Source organism: Branchiostoma floridae, chromosome 2, assembly GCF_000003815.2.
Source record: "Branchiostoma floridae strain S238N-H82 chromosome 2, Bfl_VNyyK, whole genome shotgun sequence".
Taxonomy (NCBI): domain Eukaryota; kingdom Metazoa; phylum Chordata; class Leptocardii; order Amphioxiformes; family Branchiostomatidae; genus Branchiostoma; species Branchiostoma floridae.
The window spans coordinates 2,050,081-2,069,757 of NC_049980.1; the positions used below are offsets into that span (position 1 = coordinate 2,050,081).

The 19,677-nt window shown below is 41.4% G+C and overlaps 1 protein-coding gene across 1 annotated transcript in view; it reads left to right on the top strand.

The window, feature by feature from the left end:
* Positions 1-19,450, top strand: part of LOC118409331 (mediator of RNA polymerase II transcription subunit 23-like) — a gene marked incomplete in the record, with an annotated part of 45,312 nt that extends 25,862 nt beyond the window's left edge. Inside the window, 13 exon segments of the mRNA XM_035810285.1 lie at positions 462-652; positions 1,338-1,445; positions 3,675-3,747; positions 4,410-4,598; positions 5,092-5,208; positions 6,023-6,221; positions 6,683-6,820; positions 13,120-13,285; positions 15,353-15,425; positions 16,479-16,693; positions 17,230-17,350; positions 17,860-17,945; positions 19,114-19,450. Of these exon segments, the coding sequence (XP_035666178.1) occupies positions 462-652; positions 1,338-1,445; positions 3,675-3,747; positions 4,410-4,598; positions 5,092-5,208; positions 6,023-6,221; positions 6,683-6,820; positions 13,120-13,285; positions 15,353-15,425; positions 16,479-16,693; positions 17,230-17,350; positions 17,860-17,945; positions 19,114-19,264 (1,827 nt within the window).
* Between the last annotated feature and the right edge of the window lie 227 nt (positions 19,451-19,677).

A 19,677-nucleotide genomic window follows, 5' to 3' on the forward strand; every position in this document is an offset into this window, starting at 1 on the left:
ACTTCTTACTAAATCTGTATCTATATGTACCTGTATAGCCAGTAAAAGAACCTTCACTGCATGCAGCACAGCAGCAGCTGGTTATATTACACTGAAGAACCTGTTACACCTAACCTTTGCAATTGTACCTGGAAGCATTTTTAAAGCTACCTAAACTGACTGAGGAAGATACTGTACTTAATGGCAACAAATACCACTCTACAATAATTATTATGGTTCTCGGGAATAAGCCAGGGTTGATAGCTCTGGAACTTAATCGAAGACATAACTTTTTCTTTTACTCTTAGACTACTGATTTGGTTTTACATTGTGTTACTTAGTTGTGTCACTTGTGTGTAGTTACATTTAGTAGTTAGGGATTCTGCACCTTATGCAAAGTCTGGAGTTTTTTGCGTAGTTTCTGTAATTTTCCCTTGGTTCTGACACTGACCAACAGCACCTTTTGAACATGTGTGTTCCAGAATCCAGTCCAGGTGGAGAACAGGCTGAACCTGAAGAAGAATGTTGAAGACGAGTTCCGCAAGTGGAAGTCGATGACAAACGAGAATGAGACGGTCCAACACTTCACCATCCAGGGTGCCCCGCCCCTGTTCCTGTGCCTCCTGTGGAAGATGCTGCTGGAGTCTGACAGGATCAGTCCTGTGGCTGTCAGGTAGGGCTGTGTAGCACCACGCAGCGCCAGTACTGTACGATGAAAATCAATTTGGTACGGGTCCAAAATACCAGATCATGAAGTACAGATACTGTACCAATATAAATTTACACCAGGTATTTGTTTATTTTGTAACTAAAGATGCATGAATCCCACCACAGAGACAAATTTAGCACTTGTAAAGACGTAAAATGCTGTGCTGAAACTTGAAATCAGGGTCATCTTTGAAATTAGAATGTTTTAGATTCATCTTCTAACCTCATGGCCTCATGCGACACCAGACGTGACCAAAGTGACAACCAAGGAAAGCATAACTGATAAACAACAGATCTTTCAGGCAATGGGCTTTGCTGTATAGGTACAGGCACCTGTAACGTTACCTGTACCAGGCCTGATGTTTCATTGCACATCTACATGTATGTATTCAACCATACTGTATTACTATTACGTTGTACCTTATTATTACCTCTGGGAAGGAGGTTCACCTTCAACAGGTGTACTGTTTTTGGTAACTGTTGTGCTTCTGTGTCTGCTCCCATAACTCAAGACCCCTTGTCTGAATTTTGGAATCATTTTTGACATACATGTTACATGTATTGCCCACAATGCATCTCACTGTACATGCACAGTTTTACCTATGAACAAGCTTATAGCACAGGAGCTGAACTTTGTATTTTCTGCCCAGAATCATGGAGAGGATTGGAGCCCGCTCCCTGACATCACACATCAGAACCTTCGCAGATTTCCTCGTGTACGAGTTCTCCACATCTGTGGGTGGCCAGCACGTCAACAGGTTTGTTTATTTGTTTGTTTGTTTCACATAACTGGTAAACTGCCATAAGGCGCAACACACCAGTTTGTACAAAAAGTACAAGCAGGATAAGACAGTACTGTAAAATTTGATCCACGATCATGCTGGTATCCTACTCCAGGGCTCAAAATACCACCTGTATATGCAGGTTAGTGCAGGTAAAATTGGAGGTGTCTACCTCCACCTAGCCTGCACTGGTCCATATACTGGTTTTATGCATAAATCTCCTATGATGTAGGTGTATATGGATTGTCTGCATTGACTGTTACCACCTATAGGAGATGCCTATAGAGTATAAAGGCAAAATAGCAATAGTTTCTGAACAATTTTAGTATGATCCATACTTCCTAAATTCAGAGTGGTGCTGGTAAAATTTGTCTGGTGCAGGTAATTTTCAATGTTACCTGCACCAGTGTGATATGTTCTTTAACATGCTTGAGGTGTGACTTCCAGTTCCTAGAGGACGTCCCTAACTGAAGCTAGCAACTCATTTTTAACGAGTCAAATAGGAATTAAGGTTTCCGACCTGACTAAATTGGCACTTTGGCCTTTCAATGTTTTCTCATCAATGAAGAAAAAATGTAATTGTAACAAATATTGATAGATGGGCTTGAAAGAATTCTAAATATGGTTTTTTGGATCATATGGATGATGGCATGAAAGATTTTATCATTTAATGCACATGGAAAACATAGTTTTATTGTAATGGTATGTACCGAAGTGCTGTATTTTATCATAAAAGAAAATAATATAAGAGGCAATAAAACCTGATGACGTCATCCATAAGGTCCAAAAAATCATAATTAGAATTCTTTCATGCCCATCTATTAATCTTTGTTACGACTCCATTCTTTAATGAGTCCAGTCATTAATGAGAATACAATGGAAGGTCAAAATGTCAATTTAGCCAGGTAGGAAACCCTACTAGTAAGTGGCTGGTGCCTTCCCTTGATTAAAAGGACACGACTTTGGGTCCTGCTATAACCTGGATAGTAGATTACTCCTACAAATGTATGTTTGATTCTGCTATCCGTCTGCAGACCTGCACATTCAAACTGTTTGGTGCTAACGGCAGTTACAGTATGGGACCCGTATACAAAGAAAGACAAAGATAAACTTGAAAGGGTACAGAACCAAGCTGCCCGATTCTGCACAAACAACTATAACAGGGATTCTAATGTTACCAAAATAAAAACAGATTTGCAGTGGATGTCACTTGAAGACAGAAGGAAAATGTCCAGACTTACCATGATGTACAAAATGACCAATAAACTGGTGGACGTACCAACGGATAAGTATCTCATACCAGCTCAAAAAAGAACAAGAAACAGTCATGCCTTCAAATACCAGAGTTACCAACCTAGGATTGATGTGTTCAAAAATTCGTACTTTCCCAGAACTATCGTAGAGTGGAACTTGTTATCACCAAGTACAGTAGGGGCATCTTCTCTCGGTAGTTTTAAAGAACGCTTGCAGATAGATGTGCAAAAGTTAGGGGTAACGAGTCGTTCGGTGTAATATAACCAGCTACTGCCGCGCCGCGTGCCTGCGAAGCTGGTGTGTTACGCCGAACGGCGGTTATACCGGCTATATAGATACAGATACAGATACAGTTGATGAGCTCTAGAGCGCTTGTTTGATGACAACAGACATTACCCAAGCAACCGGAGTGCATTTCGGGTGTTGGAATGCCTGTTCAAATGAGCACTTGAGCCCATTCTATAATTCGCTGTGTAATAAAATGTGTAGGGACCAATCGGGGCTGGCGTCCAAAATTTGGACGATTACAGATGTTAAAGTGGTCCGGGATCCCAGACGGAACAGCAAAGAAGCGACATATACAGTGAACTGTATAATGAATGTCAGAGAAAGAAGCGACTGAGTGTATATAGTATATAAAGAACGCCGGAGCAAACTTCTTTCCGGATGGTACCCAGGCTAGGCCTGCTACAGAATCAGGCTCGAAATACTTTTTTTTGCATACCTGCACTGGTGCAGGTAACATTGAAAATTACCTGCACCAGACATTTTACCTGCACCATTCTGAATTTAGAAAGTATGGATCATACTAAAATTGTTCAGGAACCACTGTTATTTTTCCTTTTATACTTTATAGGTGGTAACAGTCAATGCAGCTAATAACAATCCATATACACCTACATGTACACCATAGGACTCAAAACCCTAACCACATGCCCACCTTGCCCCCAGGTGCATTGAGATCCTGAATGACATGATCTGGAAATACAACATCGTTACCTTGGACAGGCTCATCCTAGCCCTGGTAAGGACACTCTTCTTTCTACTAACTACTGGAAATTCATAGATTTTTGGGAGGATTAATTTTGCAATAGTAGAGGACATGAGATTTTCACCATCCTAATGTACTGTAGAAATACGAAGCACATTTTTGTATGGTAAGAGGTCACTGAAAGTAAAGCCACCTCAAACATTTCATAATAGAGTATGCTGTTGGATTGATTTGATTGAAGTTAATGATTTTAGTTGAATGTTGAATTTAGTAGGCCAGCTCATACAATTTTGTTTTTCCATCTGTTGGGTTGAATTTTAAGAATATCTTTCTTAGTATCATCCCTTAGATGCTTATTTTTTGTGCTCATAGTAATTGAATTGATTTGTGTAAAGATTTCAATGTCATTACACCTGAGTGTATACATTTATTTTTATTTATTGGTTTGGCTGCAACGAAACCCAACGAGTGTATACATTACTGTTTAGCTGTATTGTAAGTTGTGCTATGCAGTCTGTCATAATGTTGATGAATTTTGTCACGTACCTGCGCTTTTATTAATGTGTTGTGCAATTGACATTTGCTTTTTGATTTGAATTTGATTCTTTCTGACGTTTTTCTCCTTTTTGGAGAAATATTTATGTTGCAATTCATCTATTCAACAATTCACTCCATACAATGTGGCACAATGCCAGGCATTCCCTTCATTTCAGGCCATGCGAAGTCACGAGGGCAACGAGGCCCAAGTCTGTTTCTTCATCATCCAGCTGCTGCTGCTCAAGCCCTCCGAGTTCCGCAACAGGGTCAACGACTTTGTCAAGGAGAATTCCCCGGAGCACTGGCTGCAGACGGACTGGCACAGCAGACATATGAACTTTCACAGGGTCAGTATACTACGCTATTTTCTATCTTTTCTGCTGAATTGCTCAAAGTTCAAAACTTTTTAAACTTCTTGACTTTACTTTCACACGTGTAATGCCACATGTAGTTGACCTTTTTTGTGTTCTTCAGTAAGAGTCAAGCGATACCAATCTGGCAGAAGAGTAATTGTTATATATTTCCATTACATACTCATACATGTACTAGATTCAATGTACCTTTAGTTTTTTTTTAAAGAAACAAATGTATGTACAGAAGAAACAAGACCTACCTACAAATCAAATATCAACTTAAAGACAATCCACCCAGTCAAGTTTTTATAGTAATGACAGACAGACACACACACAGAACGCACACACGCACAAATGCTACTTAAAACATATTATTGGCAAAGGTATTAAAGGTCCACTAGCTGTACTGCCTTTTGCATGAAAGTAGTGTTTTTTTTTTATTTCTCTTTACTCATTGTTGTTGAATGTTTCCAATGCTGTTATCCAGAGACATCCAGAGAAGTTTTATTTCGAAGGCCTGCAGGAGCTGGCCTCGGGGTCCCAGACATCAGCACAGCCATACTTACCCATCTATTTTGGAAATGTCTGCTTAAGATTCCTTCCAGTAAGTACAAATGTAACATACATAACTACAGTTCTGATAAGTTCTATACAGCAAATAAAGGGAAATATTTTCAAATGTATATTGTGGAGAGTTGTTTGTGTGTAGAGACACAGCATGAATATTGAGCGTTTTATGTGCAAAACTTATCAAAGACATCAGCTTATAAACCTTAACTTGAAAGTTCATTTGTGTTGGTAGAAGTCATTATTGAAATAGTTAAACTATAATATCCAACACAAAAATTGGACTAACCCAAATTTTCGACTGAACAGCACCAGTCTTTGTCAAGGAATGATCTATTAAACTATTTCAATAATAGTTTATATGTTTCACAAGATATAGAAGATATTATCTGTCATGTGGACTAAGATTTGAAAATGATGTATATGTAGGTGCAAAAGGTGCATGCACATGTATGTAAGGCCCCTGTCAAACATAGGGGACTATGGCCTCCCAACGCTCTCCAGATCATGGTCGAGAGCTGCAAGCAAGGTTGTCTTTGGTTGTTGGTTGGTTGGTTGATGAGGTAACACCTACTAGCCTTTAAAAATTACTTGAGCCAGCTGACTGTTAGATTTTGAAAAAACAAATTGGGGAAGGTCATATTCAGCTTTGATGTGACCCAAGAAGCAAAATGGTGCAAGAATATGATAGCTTTAAGGCTACTCCCAACCCAGCACTAACCTTGGCTGGGGAGTGAGCCAAATGAGCAAACTCATCATGGGGGGGTCTTGAATGTGGTACAGAGGCTTGAAGTAGACAAGTCGCTATAATGCAATGTATTTACCTACGGCCAATTGGGTTTGATTTCCAGGTGTTTGATATCGTGATCCACCGTTTCCTGGAGCTGCCGCCCGTGTCCAAGTCCCTGGAGACCCTGCTGGACCACCTGGGGGGTCTGTACAAGTTCCACGACAGGCCCGTCACCTACCTGTACAACACTCTGCACTACTACGAGAAGCGTCTGCGGGACAGACCTGCGCTCAAGAGGAAACTAGTGGCTGCTGTTATTGGTATGGAGAGTATCTGGAAAACAAAAAATGATTCATTGAAGAGATTCATTAGTCACGTATGTACACAGATTTTCATCAAGCAGTGACTGCTTTTTAAAGGTAAAGACACGAACCTCGAAATTTTCGATGGCTATCAGTCCATCTTGATCACGGAGTGACCCAGTTCTCACGAGAGTTGTGAGAACTAGGTCGAGACTTGCATGGATCTTCTGTCCCTCAACTTGCGGAGTAGGGGTATTAAAGTAGGATTTGGGCAGCTCCCAGCCATCAAATGATTCGTCTTCTCAATTTTAGCTTTTTTTTACAAAGGCACATATTGTAGAATATTGGCGCAGTACATGTACGTAAGGATAGTCTTGATTGTACGATATACATTGTTTTGTTACTTTCAGAGACATATCACTGCTGGTACACTATAGGTACACTTTACTACAGGTACATGGTGACCCTTTCCTTTCCAGGGGCCCTAAAGGACATCAGACAGCCCGGCTGGTGCCTGAGTGAAAGTTACCTGAAGTTTATAACTCGTCCTGTGGAGGAGATTTCCTGGGTGCCTGATGACACCTACTATTGCAAGCTGATTGGCCGTCTAGTGGATAATATCCTTTACACCATTTATTTGTTCCCGACATAGACTTTAGGGTAATAGGTATTCTTGACTTTGCTACAACTTTGCTTATTGACTTACTTACTATAGCTGATTTGATTTTGGTCTCCTATACATGTATGTGCTGCCAATGACATAATATTAGACAATGCTAAATTCTTAATACATGTAGTAATCTTCACAACATACAAAATCATTCATGAAGGAGGTTGAGACCAAAATGACCGTACAGTTGCAACTTTCCATTATCACAATAAGTGACAGAAGTTTGGCCATAACAAAGGTGCCATTGTAGCAAAGTTGATCAATTTAGGATGGTCTTAGACTCTAAATTATCGGACAAACTCAAACAAAGACACGGTTTGGCAGAAAAAAGGAAAAAGTTTAATCCAGTAAAACTTTTTCGGAGAAAAACACAACACTACTTCGACAACTATAATAAAATTCTTAACCTTCGATAACATTTGGCGGAGAAAGGGGTGGTGGAGGGTGAAAAGGGAGAACAGAGAAGATCCGTGCGACCCGCCTGCCCAGCAAACTTCGAGTGACGTCACTCTCACGTGTTCCGGGTCAAAGGGCAAACGGGCCGAACAAAGACAGATACAGTTTGCGATCAATTAAAAAAAATTACAAAATGAAATTTTTCTCAAATTATCGGACAAACTCAAACAAAGACACGGTTTGGCAGAAAAAAGGAAAAAGTTTAATCCAGTAAAACTTTTTCGGAGAGAAACACCAAAATAAAAGGCCAAACCGCTAAAAGAAAAGAAATAAAACTAGAGTTCGGCGACCTCATACCTCCATGAAAATTTAGAGCTTTCGTAAATTTCATGCAATTGACTAACACATTAACATAATTTATGCATGGTGTTGTTCATCATTGACTAACGTACACATGTCACAATTATAAAATTCCCATCATCAATCATAAAGCGGTTTTGAATTTTTACATAAATTATGCAAATAAGTTCCTTATTACCATATTTGGTATCTGCTTATATTCCACCCATCATAATTAACATGTGTTACATTTATTGAAGTCCAGTTATTCAAAACAATGGAATTATACAATTTCCTCATCAATCATGCAAATTAAGTCCTCATTTGCATAAAATGCATATCATTTTAAATATCTTTGCCCAAGCTACCTGCATACTTAAAATGCAGGCAATCCGTCGTTCCTTTCTACAGTTATCCTCTTTGGAATGTCTTGCCAAAATGCCCCTGCAGTTCCACAATTAAATGTTAGGGGACTGAAACTTGCCCCACTTTGTCATGACGCTAAAAGCTATCTACCATTCAAATGTCAAGACCATAGCACATCCGGGACAAGAGATACATTGAAAAAACTGCTATGATAGAATATTCTCATTAATTATGCAAATGTACTCCTATTTTGCATAATTAGTATCTTATCTTGCACAACATTGTCTAAGGTACCTACATACCAAAAATCATGAAAATCCGTTGTTCCCTTCTTGAGTTATCCTCGTCAGAAGTTTTTGACAAAAATGCCCCTGCTATCCCAAAACTAGACACTAGGGGGCCCAAACTTATGTCATTTGTTCCCGAGCACAAGAGCTATCTAATACTCCAAAATCATGACCATAGCATGTTCAGAACACCGAGATAGCAAAACCGGAAGTTGCGCTGCAGTACCAAGGGGAGTCGCTAGGGGGTCCAAAATCTAATCATTTCCAGCTTTCATCAGACACTACCAACACACAAAGTACGAAAGCAATCCGCCCAACCGTTCATGAGTTATTTTGTTTACACACACACAGACAGACAGACAGACAGACAAACGCGGGGTAAAATATAACCTCCATGACATTTCATGGAGGTAATCATAGATACACTAAAAAACGAATAAAGAAGAAAACACCACCACCCCACTACCTATAAACATATTACGGTAACCAAACGATTAATACTCTAAACGGTTACTCTAGAAACGCTGCAATGCCATCAACGACGCTACTGAGACATCTTCTTCCTCTGGATATACGTTACCATTCTATAACACAAACGTAACCTAGTAACTCAGGGAACTCGCAAATACAGATTAATGCCGTCAACTTATGAATATTCTTTAACTGTCAACATTCTAAATTAGAGCAAACCCTAACGTGGTACTCAATAGAACTTGTTAATTAAGTAGGTGATCCTCAGAACGCCGTTCGCCATGTTACACCATAATAATAAAGGACAAAAAGGGAGAAATCTTAATCTCCATCACTGGAACATACAACACTCTCTCTGCACATTGTAAAGTCTTAGACCACCTGGCTCTGATCAGCAAATTTCTTGTTTACTGCAAAACCATGTAAAGTGAACTGCTTAGTAAGGTCAAAACCGTATTTAGACATAAAGTAATATTTTCGCTGAAACATAAGGAAACTTAATATCACTGGCACAGTGTTGCAGATTCAAATCAAATCTGAGTTCCACAAGTTTACAAACACAAGTCAGGCCAGGTAATCACGGTATAACTAGCATATAGTGCTGTAGATCTTGATCACGTCCGAGTTCAACACATAAACACACGTCAGGCCATGTTATCACGGTACAATAAGCACAGCGTTGCAGATTCAAATCGCCTCCGAGTTCCACAAGTTTACAAACACACGTCAGGCCACGTTAAAATATACATGTGTATGTTACATCTGGGCCCCTCAACAGTCTCTGAACAATCTCTGAACAGTCTCTGAACAGTCTCTGAACAGCCTCTGAACAGTCTCTGAACAGGCCATGTTATCACGGTACAGCTCCCTAGCACAGTGTTGAAGATCCCGTTCACGCCCGAGGTCAACACATAAACAAACGTGAGGCCATGTTATCACGGTATAACTAGCACAGGCTACAGATTACGATCACGTCCGTTTTCAAAACGTAAACACACGTCAGACCATGTTATCAAAAAAACAATTAGCAGAGTCTTGTAGATCCCGATCACGTCCGAGTTCAACACGTAAACACACATCAGGCCATGTTATCAAAATATAATTAGCGCAGTCTTGTAGATCCCGATCACGTCCGAGTTCAACACGTAAAACACACATCAGGCCATGTTATCAAAATATAATTAGCACAGACTTGTAGATCCCGATCACGTCCGAGTTCCACACGTAAACACACATCAGGCCATGTTATCACAATATAATTAGCGCAGTCTTGTAGATCCCGATCACTTCCGAGTTCAACACGTAAACACACATCAGGCCATGTTATCAAAATATAATTAGCACAGTCTTGTAGATCCCGATCACGTCCGAGTTCAACACGTAAAACACACATCAGGCCATGTTATCAAAATATAATTAGCGCAGTCTTGTAGATCCCGATCACGTCCGAGTTCAACAAGTAAACACCCATCAGGCCATGTTATCACAATATAATTAGCACAGTGTTGTAGATCCCGATTACGTCCGAGTTCAACAAGTAAACACCCATCAGGCCATGTTATCACAATATAATTAGCACCGTGTTGCAGATACCGATCACTTCCGAGTTCAACAAGTAAACACAGGTCAGGCCATGTTATCACGGTACAATTAGCACAGGCTGCAGATACCGATCACGTCCGACTTCAACACGTAAACAAACGTCAGGCCATGTTATCACAGTATAAAGAAATACGCTGTCCGAAACAACGGGCTCCCATTTCCTGGCTGCGAGGACGATTATCAACATCTCAAGCGAGCGTATCTTTGATCCGAACTTCCCCAACACGTGGTCTGAGAACACACTGTGAAGAACTGTCCTGAGTCGCGAAATCTGCCGCACCCCGTGGCACCAGCGTCAGTCATAACCAACTCGTCCGGATAGACAGAAATGTCGGGAACCATCATAGATACACCTTTGTATGTGTCCATGACTCTTTGCCACCACAGAAAGCCCGATCGGAAGTCCCGTGACGACCGCAGACTGTGGTGATTCCGCAGTAATGAACGCAATAGCTTCAACATTCGAGATATAAACAACCGCCCAGGTGGAGAATGTCGAGCTTACCAATGAGAGACTGAATGTCACGTAGTGATTCCTATGATGCAAAACTGACGTTGGATTAAACAGCTCTGACGGAATATTGATATATTATAAAATACAAATTCCAAATACCAACTATCCGTATGTCTGTGTTCATAATTCTCGAGTAACGTTCTCCAAGTATATATTTTCAGCTTTGATTTCACTAGTACTGGCCTAAGTGCGCCGATAAAATTGTGAAGATTACCGTGTGTCGCGAACTCTTCATGTATTAAACTTGATCATCTTGTGAAAGTACGCGTGAAGGACCGAGTCCCTGGGAGAGATGGGCGGGGTCTCCGGAGTTGTGGTTTGTTCTGTCTGTGGAGCCGCCAAATGGCCGGGGTTTGTACTGGCAATCCTGAGTCGGATGTGGTGCTCGGATGTCCCGCACTATCAAGCACGCACTACAGACGTGGTGTAGTCTTGGGGCATTCCATCGTGTACTCCAATGGCCGGATTGCAGGAACAGGTACCGGAGTGAAACTCGCCACAATACCGCGGCCTGTTTCCCGCCACACAAGCTACACTGACAGGCTCCGCCCTCGATGACGACACGTTGCCACGAGCGGCGCCAGCTTGTGTCCGGTAGTGGCTCTCTCTGATAGCATCAAAGGTACCGCGGCTACCCCACGTGAGCGATCCAAACCCTACCCCGTATAGTAAAGATGCGTGGACTTCCCGAACTAACTTCCAGTCATAGTTCACAACATCGAACGTAAGGTCTGCCAGATGAACTAACTGATGCTCTGCGTCAACCGAAACCCGGTCCGAATAAAGAACATTCTTCAGAAAGCCGTGTACTAACATTAGCAAGGATAACTGATCACTAGCCACGCCCCCTTTATTTCCATATCCTGGGAAGTGCAGCTTATGTTGTGGCCAATCAAGTTTGACATGACGGGTGCCCGAATCATCAATAGTACGAATTCGTCCGCTCTTACCTGCCCGGCGTCGGTGGCGCTTGTTAGAACGTGAGCGGGAATCATCAGACATACCAGAAGTGTCCGAATCATAGCTATCCCAGCGCCGGCGTGATATGAAAAGTTTCGAAGAGACACGTTCCCCTTTCATCTTGCAACTCTTCCCGCGCGACCCCCTGCGTCGCTGGCGCCTCCTGAGTTTTCTCATGAAATCTGACTCCGTGCTGTCTGACTGCGACAAACTTGAAACGGAGCCGCGATCCTCGTAACGCTTGCTCCTGGGTTGTTTCCCACGGCTGGTATCTGAATCCAACAACTCGTCCAGCGCTTTGTCGACTTTCCTGACTAAGGCCCTAGACTTTCTGAGATCGCGAATGTCAGGCTTTTCTGGTCTCGCCGGCCCAGCCTCTCTGCTGGTACTAACGTTACGTGCGCGATGGCGGGAAAACTGGACTGCAGGGGATTCGCTTCTAGCCCGAGTGCTGGCGTTCTCCCTGCTGTAACCCGACGATTTCTTCAAGTTGTGTGAGCTCGACTGTCTCACCTGCGTCTCGTCCGTGTCCATAGAGATGCTGTCTGACCAGACCGCCCGCACCAGGTCGGAAACTTTGCTGTCGCGCCGGAGACTCCGCAACTTCTCCTCCACGTGAGCGCTGCCCCGCTGCTGCTTGAAGTATTTTTCATCCGATGAACCTTCTCGTCGCTCAAGCTTGCACTTCCCGCGGCCATATGGACCCGGATGGCCTCTCACCGACAGTCGACACACTTTACATAGATGTCCCGTCTTCTCTTGCACAAAATCAGACTCCATATCAGCAAATCCGAGAAGAAACAATCTTGAAAAGGGAGAACAGAGAAGATCCGTGCGACCCGCCTGCCCAGCAAACTTCGAGTGACGTCACTCTCACGTGTTCCGGGTCAAAGGGCAAACGGGCCGAACAAAGACAGATACAGTTTGCGATCAATTAAAAAAAATTACAAAATGAAATTTTTCTCACATGGGGACCTCCAAATGCCAAACTACCAAATGGACTTTTTTGAAGGTCTTGGAAGTTCATTGGATTTTATTCATGGGTGTCTTGCAAAACATGGCTGGGAACAGCAACACAGCTGCCTCTCAACTCCAGAATAAAAATGATATATTAATACTTAGGATGAGCTTAGGATGACAAGTGACATGCTATGTAGAATTCAAGGCAAACAAATAATTTAACTTAAAAACAATGCTTAATCCTTTAGTAGATATAGCTTGCTATGGCTCTCAGAAAAATGCATGCAGACCTTGATATTATATACGTTATTCACCACATTACTCTTTCTTACATACCTTGACTGTTCCCACCCATTTCTGGAAAGAACCCTCCCCCATTTCCCAACTGTGACTGGCGGTTTAACGAGTTCCCGAACCCCGCGGCGCACGCCCTGCACGTGACGTGTGTGGAGCTCATGGCCCTGCCTGTGGTGGGGAACAGTGTCGGCAGCTCACTTCTCAATGTCGTGCTCAAGAGGTAGAAATCACTGTGCTCATGTTATATTTGTCATTTCTTCATTGTGTTCTTGATAGCATCATTTATGTCATACCTGTGACGCGAAAACGTTTGCTACGGGTGTTCCAGACCGGGTGTTAACTTCCGTATCAGACGGGCTCTAAGTTGTATCACACGGGCTCCATTCGAATAAATCGAACTATTTCGAGCGGGACGAGTGAGGGGCCGTCAAAAATTTGAATACCTAATTCGGATGTTGGAACATTACAGTTGTAACACTTTTTGTTCCTTGGGCACCAAATTTGTTCAACTTCTGCCACATTTCGCGTCAAAACATGGGTTTTCTCAAGTGGGTATGACATAAATAAAATACAACACGGTGTATTGCGCATCACCCTCCCGCGGGACTGAGGGTGATGCGCCGTGTGGTTTTCTATATTGATCAAACCAAAAGAATGTCCATTGTCAATGCACTTATTATCACACCAGAACATAAGTTGAGGATGTGAAAAAACCACAAATGTTTGTTACTCTCTTCCGTTTCTTTTTTTTTGTGTGTGAAATGACAATGATCAACTATGATTTTGTTCCATTAAATACTTTGACATACGGAACAGTATTTATTTGATAGCTTATCTTGAGTATGCATGTGGTAGACAGATGTAAGACATAGGAACCAACTTCCCAATTATCATATCTTATTCATATCACGTACGGATGATGATGATGATGATTCATAACTCAGTGCTCCCAACCAAGGTCTGTGCTGCATTGGCAGTAGCCTGAATCCATCCTATACTAGCTTCAGTTTGCTTTTTGATCACATTCATATAAAACATGTTCCCTACTTTGATTTTTGAAAAATCGTAGTCGTCTGTGCCAGATGACATTTGAGACATATTAGCTATAGGCTACAAAAATGTACCTCGGTAACGAAATCTTAAAGGTGCCCAGAGTAATTTTAGAGCATTAAAATTAGAAATATTCTGGATGAGACAATCGGTACGATATTGACATTTATTTCACCATACTAGCACATTTGTGTCATTATTTCGTACTTTCAACGTTTAAAAGGACATACAAACATGCCACAAACGAACCCATTTGATTAGTTACGTCCTTCAATAAATCAGCACAGGATTGAGCCACCAACGGTTTCCCGTCGGTACTTTTCGGAGAGTTTTAAACGCGTAAGGTCACTGAGCGAATTGAATCTGATTCGCCTGTTCGTAAATCGAAACCTGATTTGAACAAGTGACGATATCTCCGGAAGCGTTCGGGACTCATCGGTCATGTTCGTGTGCGCTCCAAAAATTTGAAATAAGGGCACGTGCAGTGCAGGGATATTCAATGAGCTCTCACCACCCAACAACGTCTCATCATTTCTCAATGAAGTGCGATATGCAAAGATATAGTGTAGTTTAACCTTACTGTGTTTAAAAATTACTTGAAAATTGAATTTGAAAAGACGAAAAATATTGCTCTGGGTGCCTTTAACCACAGTTGACCTTGCTCGCCACAAACTCCCAACCATGAGGGCCTACAATGTATGTAATATAGGGGCTTTAGAAAAAACTGCTTCACCCTTATCTGCAGGGTAACCTATATCCGTTGTTTTAAAAAAAAACAGGGTATTTAGGGATGTCAAGTCAACGGGAAGTGGTTTCAAATTGCAATGTTGTTAAAATATTTGTCTTATTTTCCAACTATTGCACTGTCCAGCCACTTGATATCCCTAAATACACTGTTTTTAAGAACAACATTTACTGGCATAGGCTAACATGTACATACATTAAAAAGCTAGGCATAACTGCAGAATCAATTGAACTGTCCATAACATCATATATTGGTCTTTCACTTTTCAATGCGCTGGTGTTGGGTTTGGTACAACTTTCATAATAATATTATTATCTTTTTTTGTTCCCCAGTTTAATCTACTTCTACTATAGACTACTTTGACCTACAAAACAGTATGTTGTTGCTCAAGGTGTGAGACCCTACACTTACATGTATTGATGGGGTTGATAATGTACATGTAGCAGATGTACATTGTACTAATTTGTTACATACACATACCATATTTTCCAGTCAACCCCTGGTTCCCAGAGAAAACATCATGTCATGGATGAATGCCATCGGCCTGGTCCTCACCTCACTTCCTGTGAGTTGGACATGAATTATTCCTATTGATTTAGGCCGCAACAGGTCAGTGTTATAGATGGCATTGTCTTCAGACTTCATGTCTTTTGTGACAGCTCAAAGAAGGTAGAAAAGAATAAAATGCCTACATTTTCAAAGTAGAGATCATAAACATTGTAGTAAGAAGCCACAAAACGTGTTGTCACAGCCTACAAGACTTTTATTACAGTAACTGTATTCAACAAGACTTTAGTGCACAAAGTGACACGAGTGTGGTAGGTACTGGTAGCTCAATAACATGTCCAACTACACTCTAGGGTACCACACTTGAGTTGCTTGTTGCTTCTACAACTACCAAATTACTTCTATTTCAACAACCATTACTACACTTATGACCATACTTCTTGAGAATTTTGGATAATTAGCCATTATTTATTACCATGTCTTACATCAAACCTTAAATAACCATCCATAAAAGGAAGATTTTTGGAATAAGACTGTCTTTAAGAAATCATAGTGCAGGACTCTAGCCAACTCAAAATAATTTTTATCTGTAAGCCAATTCCAATTTTCACAAAAATTAGTTTTCGCTTTGACAATACAAAGTAAAATTAATATGTTGTCATTGAAAGAAAATAAGACGCTGCACTGACGTTTTGGAATACAATTTTTATATGAACAACTACTTAGTACAACTTAAAAGTTAGGTTTTGCCGTTGTGAAGATTCCAATCAATGTTCGTAGAATGCACTATTCAAGGAGTTAGAAGGACTGAACTGAGACCTTGAAAATGGGTTTTTAATGAAATTATCATATGCGAAAGGGCACCGACACACATTGTCAACAATCATAACAATAGCTAAACAAACAGTGTGTGTCTTTCCAACCATGGACAGCGTCCCCAAGCCTTCAACAAGCTTTCAGCAAGGATTTTTGTCCGTCAAGGTTGACGGATTGGTTTTAAAATCTTTCCGTCACGCGCAGCAAATTTCCGTCAATTGAAAACGGACTCTGGCTAGAGCCCTGTCATAGTCACCTGGAATGTATCTCATACTATCCACATTTCTGCCTGCAGGAGCCATATTGGATGGTTCTCCATGAGCGCATCATCACTACTGTCAAGTCAGACATCCTGGTGTTACCTGAGAACCTGGGCACAGACCCCTTCACTGCCTTCGACTTCTGTGGCAGCCAAGGGTCGTACAACGAGGTCCAGTGCAGCTACGTGCTGGCCCTGACACACGCAGTGTGGCACCACTCCAGTATAGGACAGCTCACGGTGCTGCCACAGTGAGTTCACATCTCTTATATTATTAAGTACAAAGGATCATGAAATGTGGTTGTTACATTTTTTTCTGACCAAGTACAGTCAACTACAGTACCGTAAATGCATTTCAGTTCACGGGGATTTAATTTTGCGGTAGCGGGAAAAAGGACTTTTCGCAGTGGTTTTAAGTTAGCGGTATCACAATACTCTGTAGTCTCTTACTGCCATGGAAAAATGTTTGCGGTGGTTTTAAGTTCGCGGTGAAGCGACCACCGTGAAAACCGTGGACATATAACCACCCCGAAAGTTTCTGCATTTACAGTACTTAAAATCAATGTGGAGACTGTAAAAACTGCCTTTTTGGGTGCCCTATATCATGTCTAATAGATTCTGAAGTTGTATATTATGTAGTTTCCAGTATTTGATTATACTGTCTCCTGTGCATTTTTGACAATGTCAAACTGTGCTGTTGTTCCATGAATGATGAATGATGAACCAATAAACAGACTCAAGATCAGGTTGACTTTTTTTGTTTCCTTTGTCTTTTTTTCCTTGGCAGGTTCCTGAAGGATCAGCTGAAGCCGTTGATACAGACAGAAGAACAGTTCCTCTTCATCTGTCACCTGGTGGGGCCCTTCCTGCAGAGGTTCCACCAGGAGCGCACCAGGTGTCTGCTGGAGGTGACCTTTAACCTTTAACTTCTAACCTTTAGCTTCTACACATCCTCCTACACAGGAACATCCAACAGCGAAACCGCCTTTCTCAACTGTCACCCTTAGGCCTTAGTTCTTTACCGCCCTGCTTATAAATATTAATGAGCATACATGTACCCTTATATATGCGAGATCCCTTTTGAAAACTGGCTTTGTAGTCATTTCTTTGTGGGAAAGTATGCTGTCAATCTTGAATTATTAGCAGTGGTCTTGTTTTTGCAGATTTCATGGTGACATTTATCCACAGCAAAACCATGACACTGTTTCCATTGTACTACTGTTTTAAATGGAAACTCAAGACATCACAAAAACAACCTTTTGTGTTTCGTGATATCGACTCAACTCCTCTCTCTCTGCATAAGTAAGTCCTGCAAAACTAAATGAATTGACACTCGATGACTGATCACTCACGCTCACTTGATGTACAGTATGTAAGAATTCTGTTGCTTAACAGAGCTGTTTTCTTCTGTCCCCAGATCACAGTGGAGTTGTATGAGATGCTGCACAATGTAGATAAACACTGTGAGAAGTTACACTGCATCCACACCATAGCAGACTTCCTGTATCCTTACTGAATCATCCATAGTGTAGCATTTTTCCACTCTTTGTGTATTTTTGCACTGTCTTTTTATTTTCATTTGATTTTGTTTCGGGCCTAGGAATAAAATGTCAAAGGATTGTGGTCAAAAACACATTAATTTTCTTGGTCTAACCATTGGGGATCTATTACACACATAAGAAATTGTGGCAGTTTGAGACTCTGTACATATCTATTTTACAGGTGGGTACAAAACCGTTTTTCTTGTTGGACCGTTCCGGGAAAAAGGGACCTTAAAAAGTTTGGTGGATGTTGGACCAATTAGAAAATGAACAGATTATATCGAACACTACGACGGCATGTGTTTTGCGGCTTAGTAGTGCAAGAAAACCCCAAGAGCGAGGTAGAGGAGATTTGATAGTCATTTTTCCCAGGTGTCTACAGTCAAAGTTGGTCCAAGTTATCAGAGGCAGTATGACAATATATTTGTTTCAAAAATATGGGAGCTACATGAAGTTAGGATACTCCACCAAACAGATTCCTTTGTAGCCAAATGGACCATTGTTTTGAGTATCGCCCATTCACACAAACAGTATTTCCAGGTGCAGGTCCCGACAGGGAACTGATCCTCTGTACCTGGACCGTACCTGGACCTGAATTTTCTGTATCGGTACCCACCCCTAATTGCTGACCCAACCACATTGTAGTCCTTTGCCAAGAAGGTTATGTTTTCAGTGTGTCTGTAAACAGCATAACTCAAGAAGAATTTGATGAATCCTGATATTTGGTAGGTTGGTAGTCCTTGGAAAAATGAAGGTCATGTTTAATAATGAGCCTCTTAGTGGCTTTCTAAGTTACTACAGCAGAATTTTCAGTTTTGACACATCGTATTTTGACGAACTTGGAGGCAACTCTCTATCTTCATGGCTACCTTGTCCCCCCAACGACCTGGAGGTCAAGGGACTAGGTAGGTAGGTAGGTAGGTAGGTTCCAGACATGCTGTAGTAGTGGTTTTTGAGTGGAAGATCGCTCTTGGGAGTAAAGCGTAAGTGCATGATTTTGGCCCCCTGGTGACTTTTTTGGATTTGCTGGAGCCGATTTTGTGTCAAAATTCGGACAAGAATAATTCAAGAACCTTGATGGTTGTGGTTTGTTTATCACAATGTTACATCCTTAACTGTCCCTCCCCCAGCTATCATGTGAAGTACATGTTTACAGGAGATGGGGTGAAGAACGAAGTGGAGAGAATCATTCGCACCTTCCGACCTGAGCTCCAGAAGGGTCTGCGCTACATCACTCACATCAGTAAACCTAACGAGGCCTCCACTTCATCTGCCTCCTGAACCACTCCTGGATGGTGAAATAGACATATTTTTAAACTTCTTTTGTGTCCTGGACACAAGAACTTTAGACTCACAAGCCTTAAGGATATCCAAAATCACAGCTTCCTAAAATATGATGAGATTGGCCTAGAGGCTGGTGCTTGACATCACCATCATCCCAGGATATTATGTGGAACGTAAATTGTTTGCCAACTCCAAAAATTGAACTTGCGCAAATTTTCAGCTGAATTCCTTAATCCTCTTCAGCTTCCATTTTCCTACGCAGAGACATCCAATGGTGCCAGCAAACCGCCTCTTGTCTGTACCCTGCTATCTCAACCATCACCATTGGTTCCTGACTACCCTGCTTATATATATTAATGAGCTTACCCTTGTATATGCAAGACCCTTTTTAAAAAATGAAAGGCCTATCT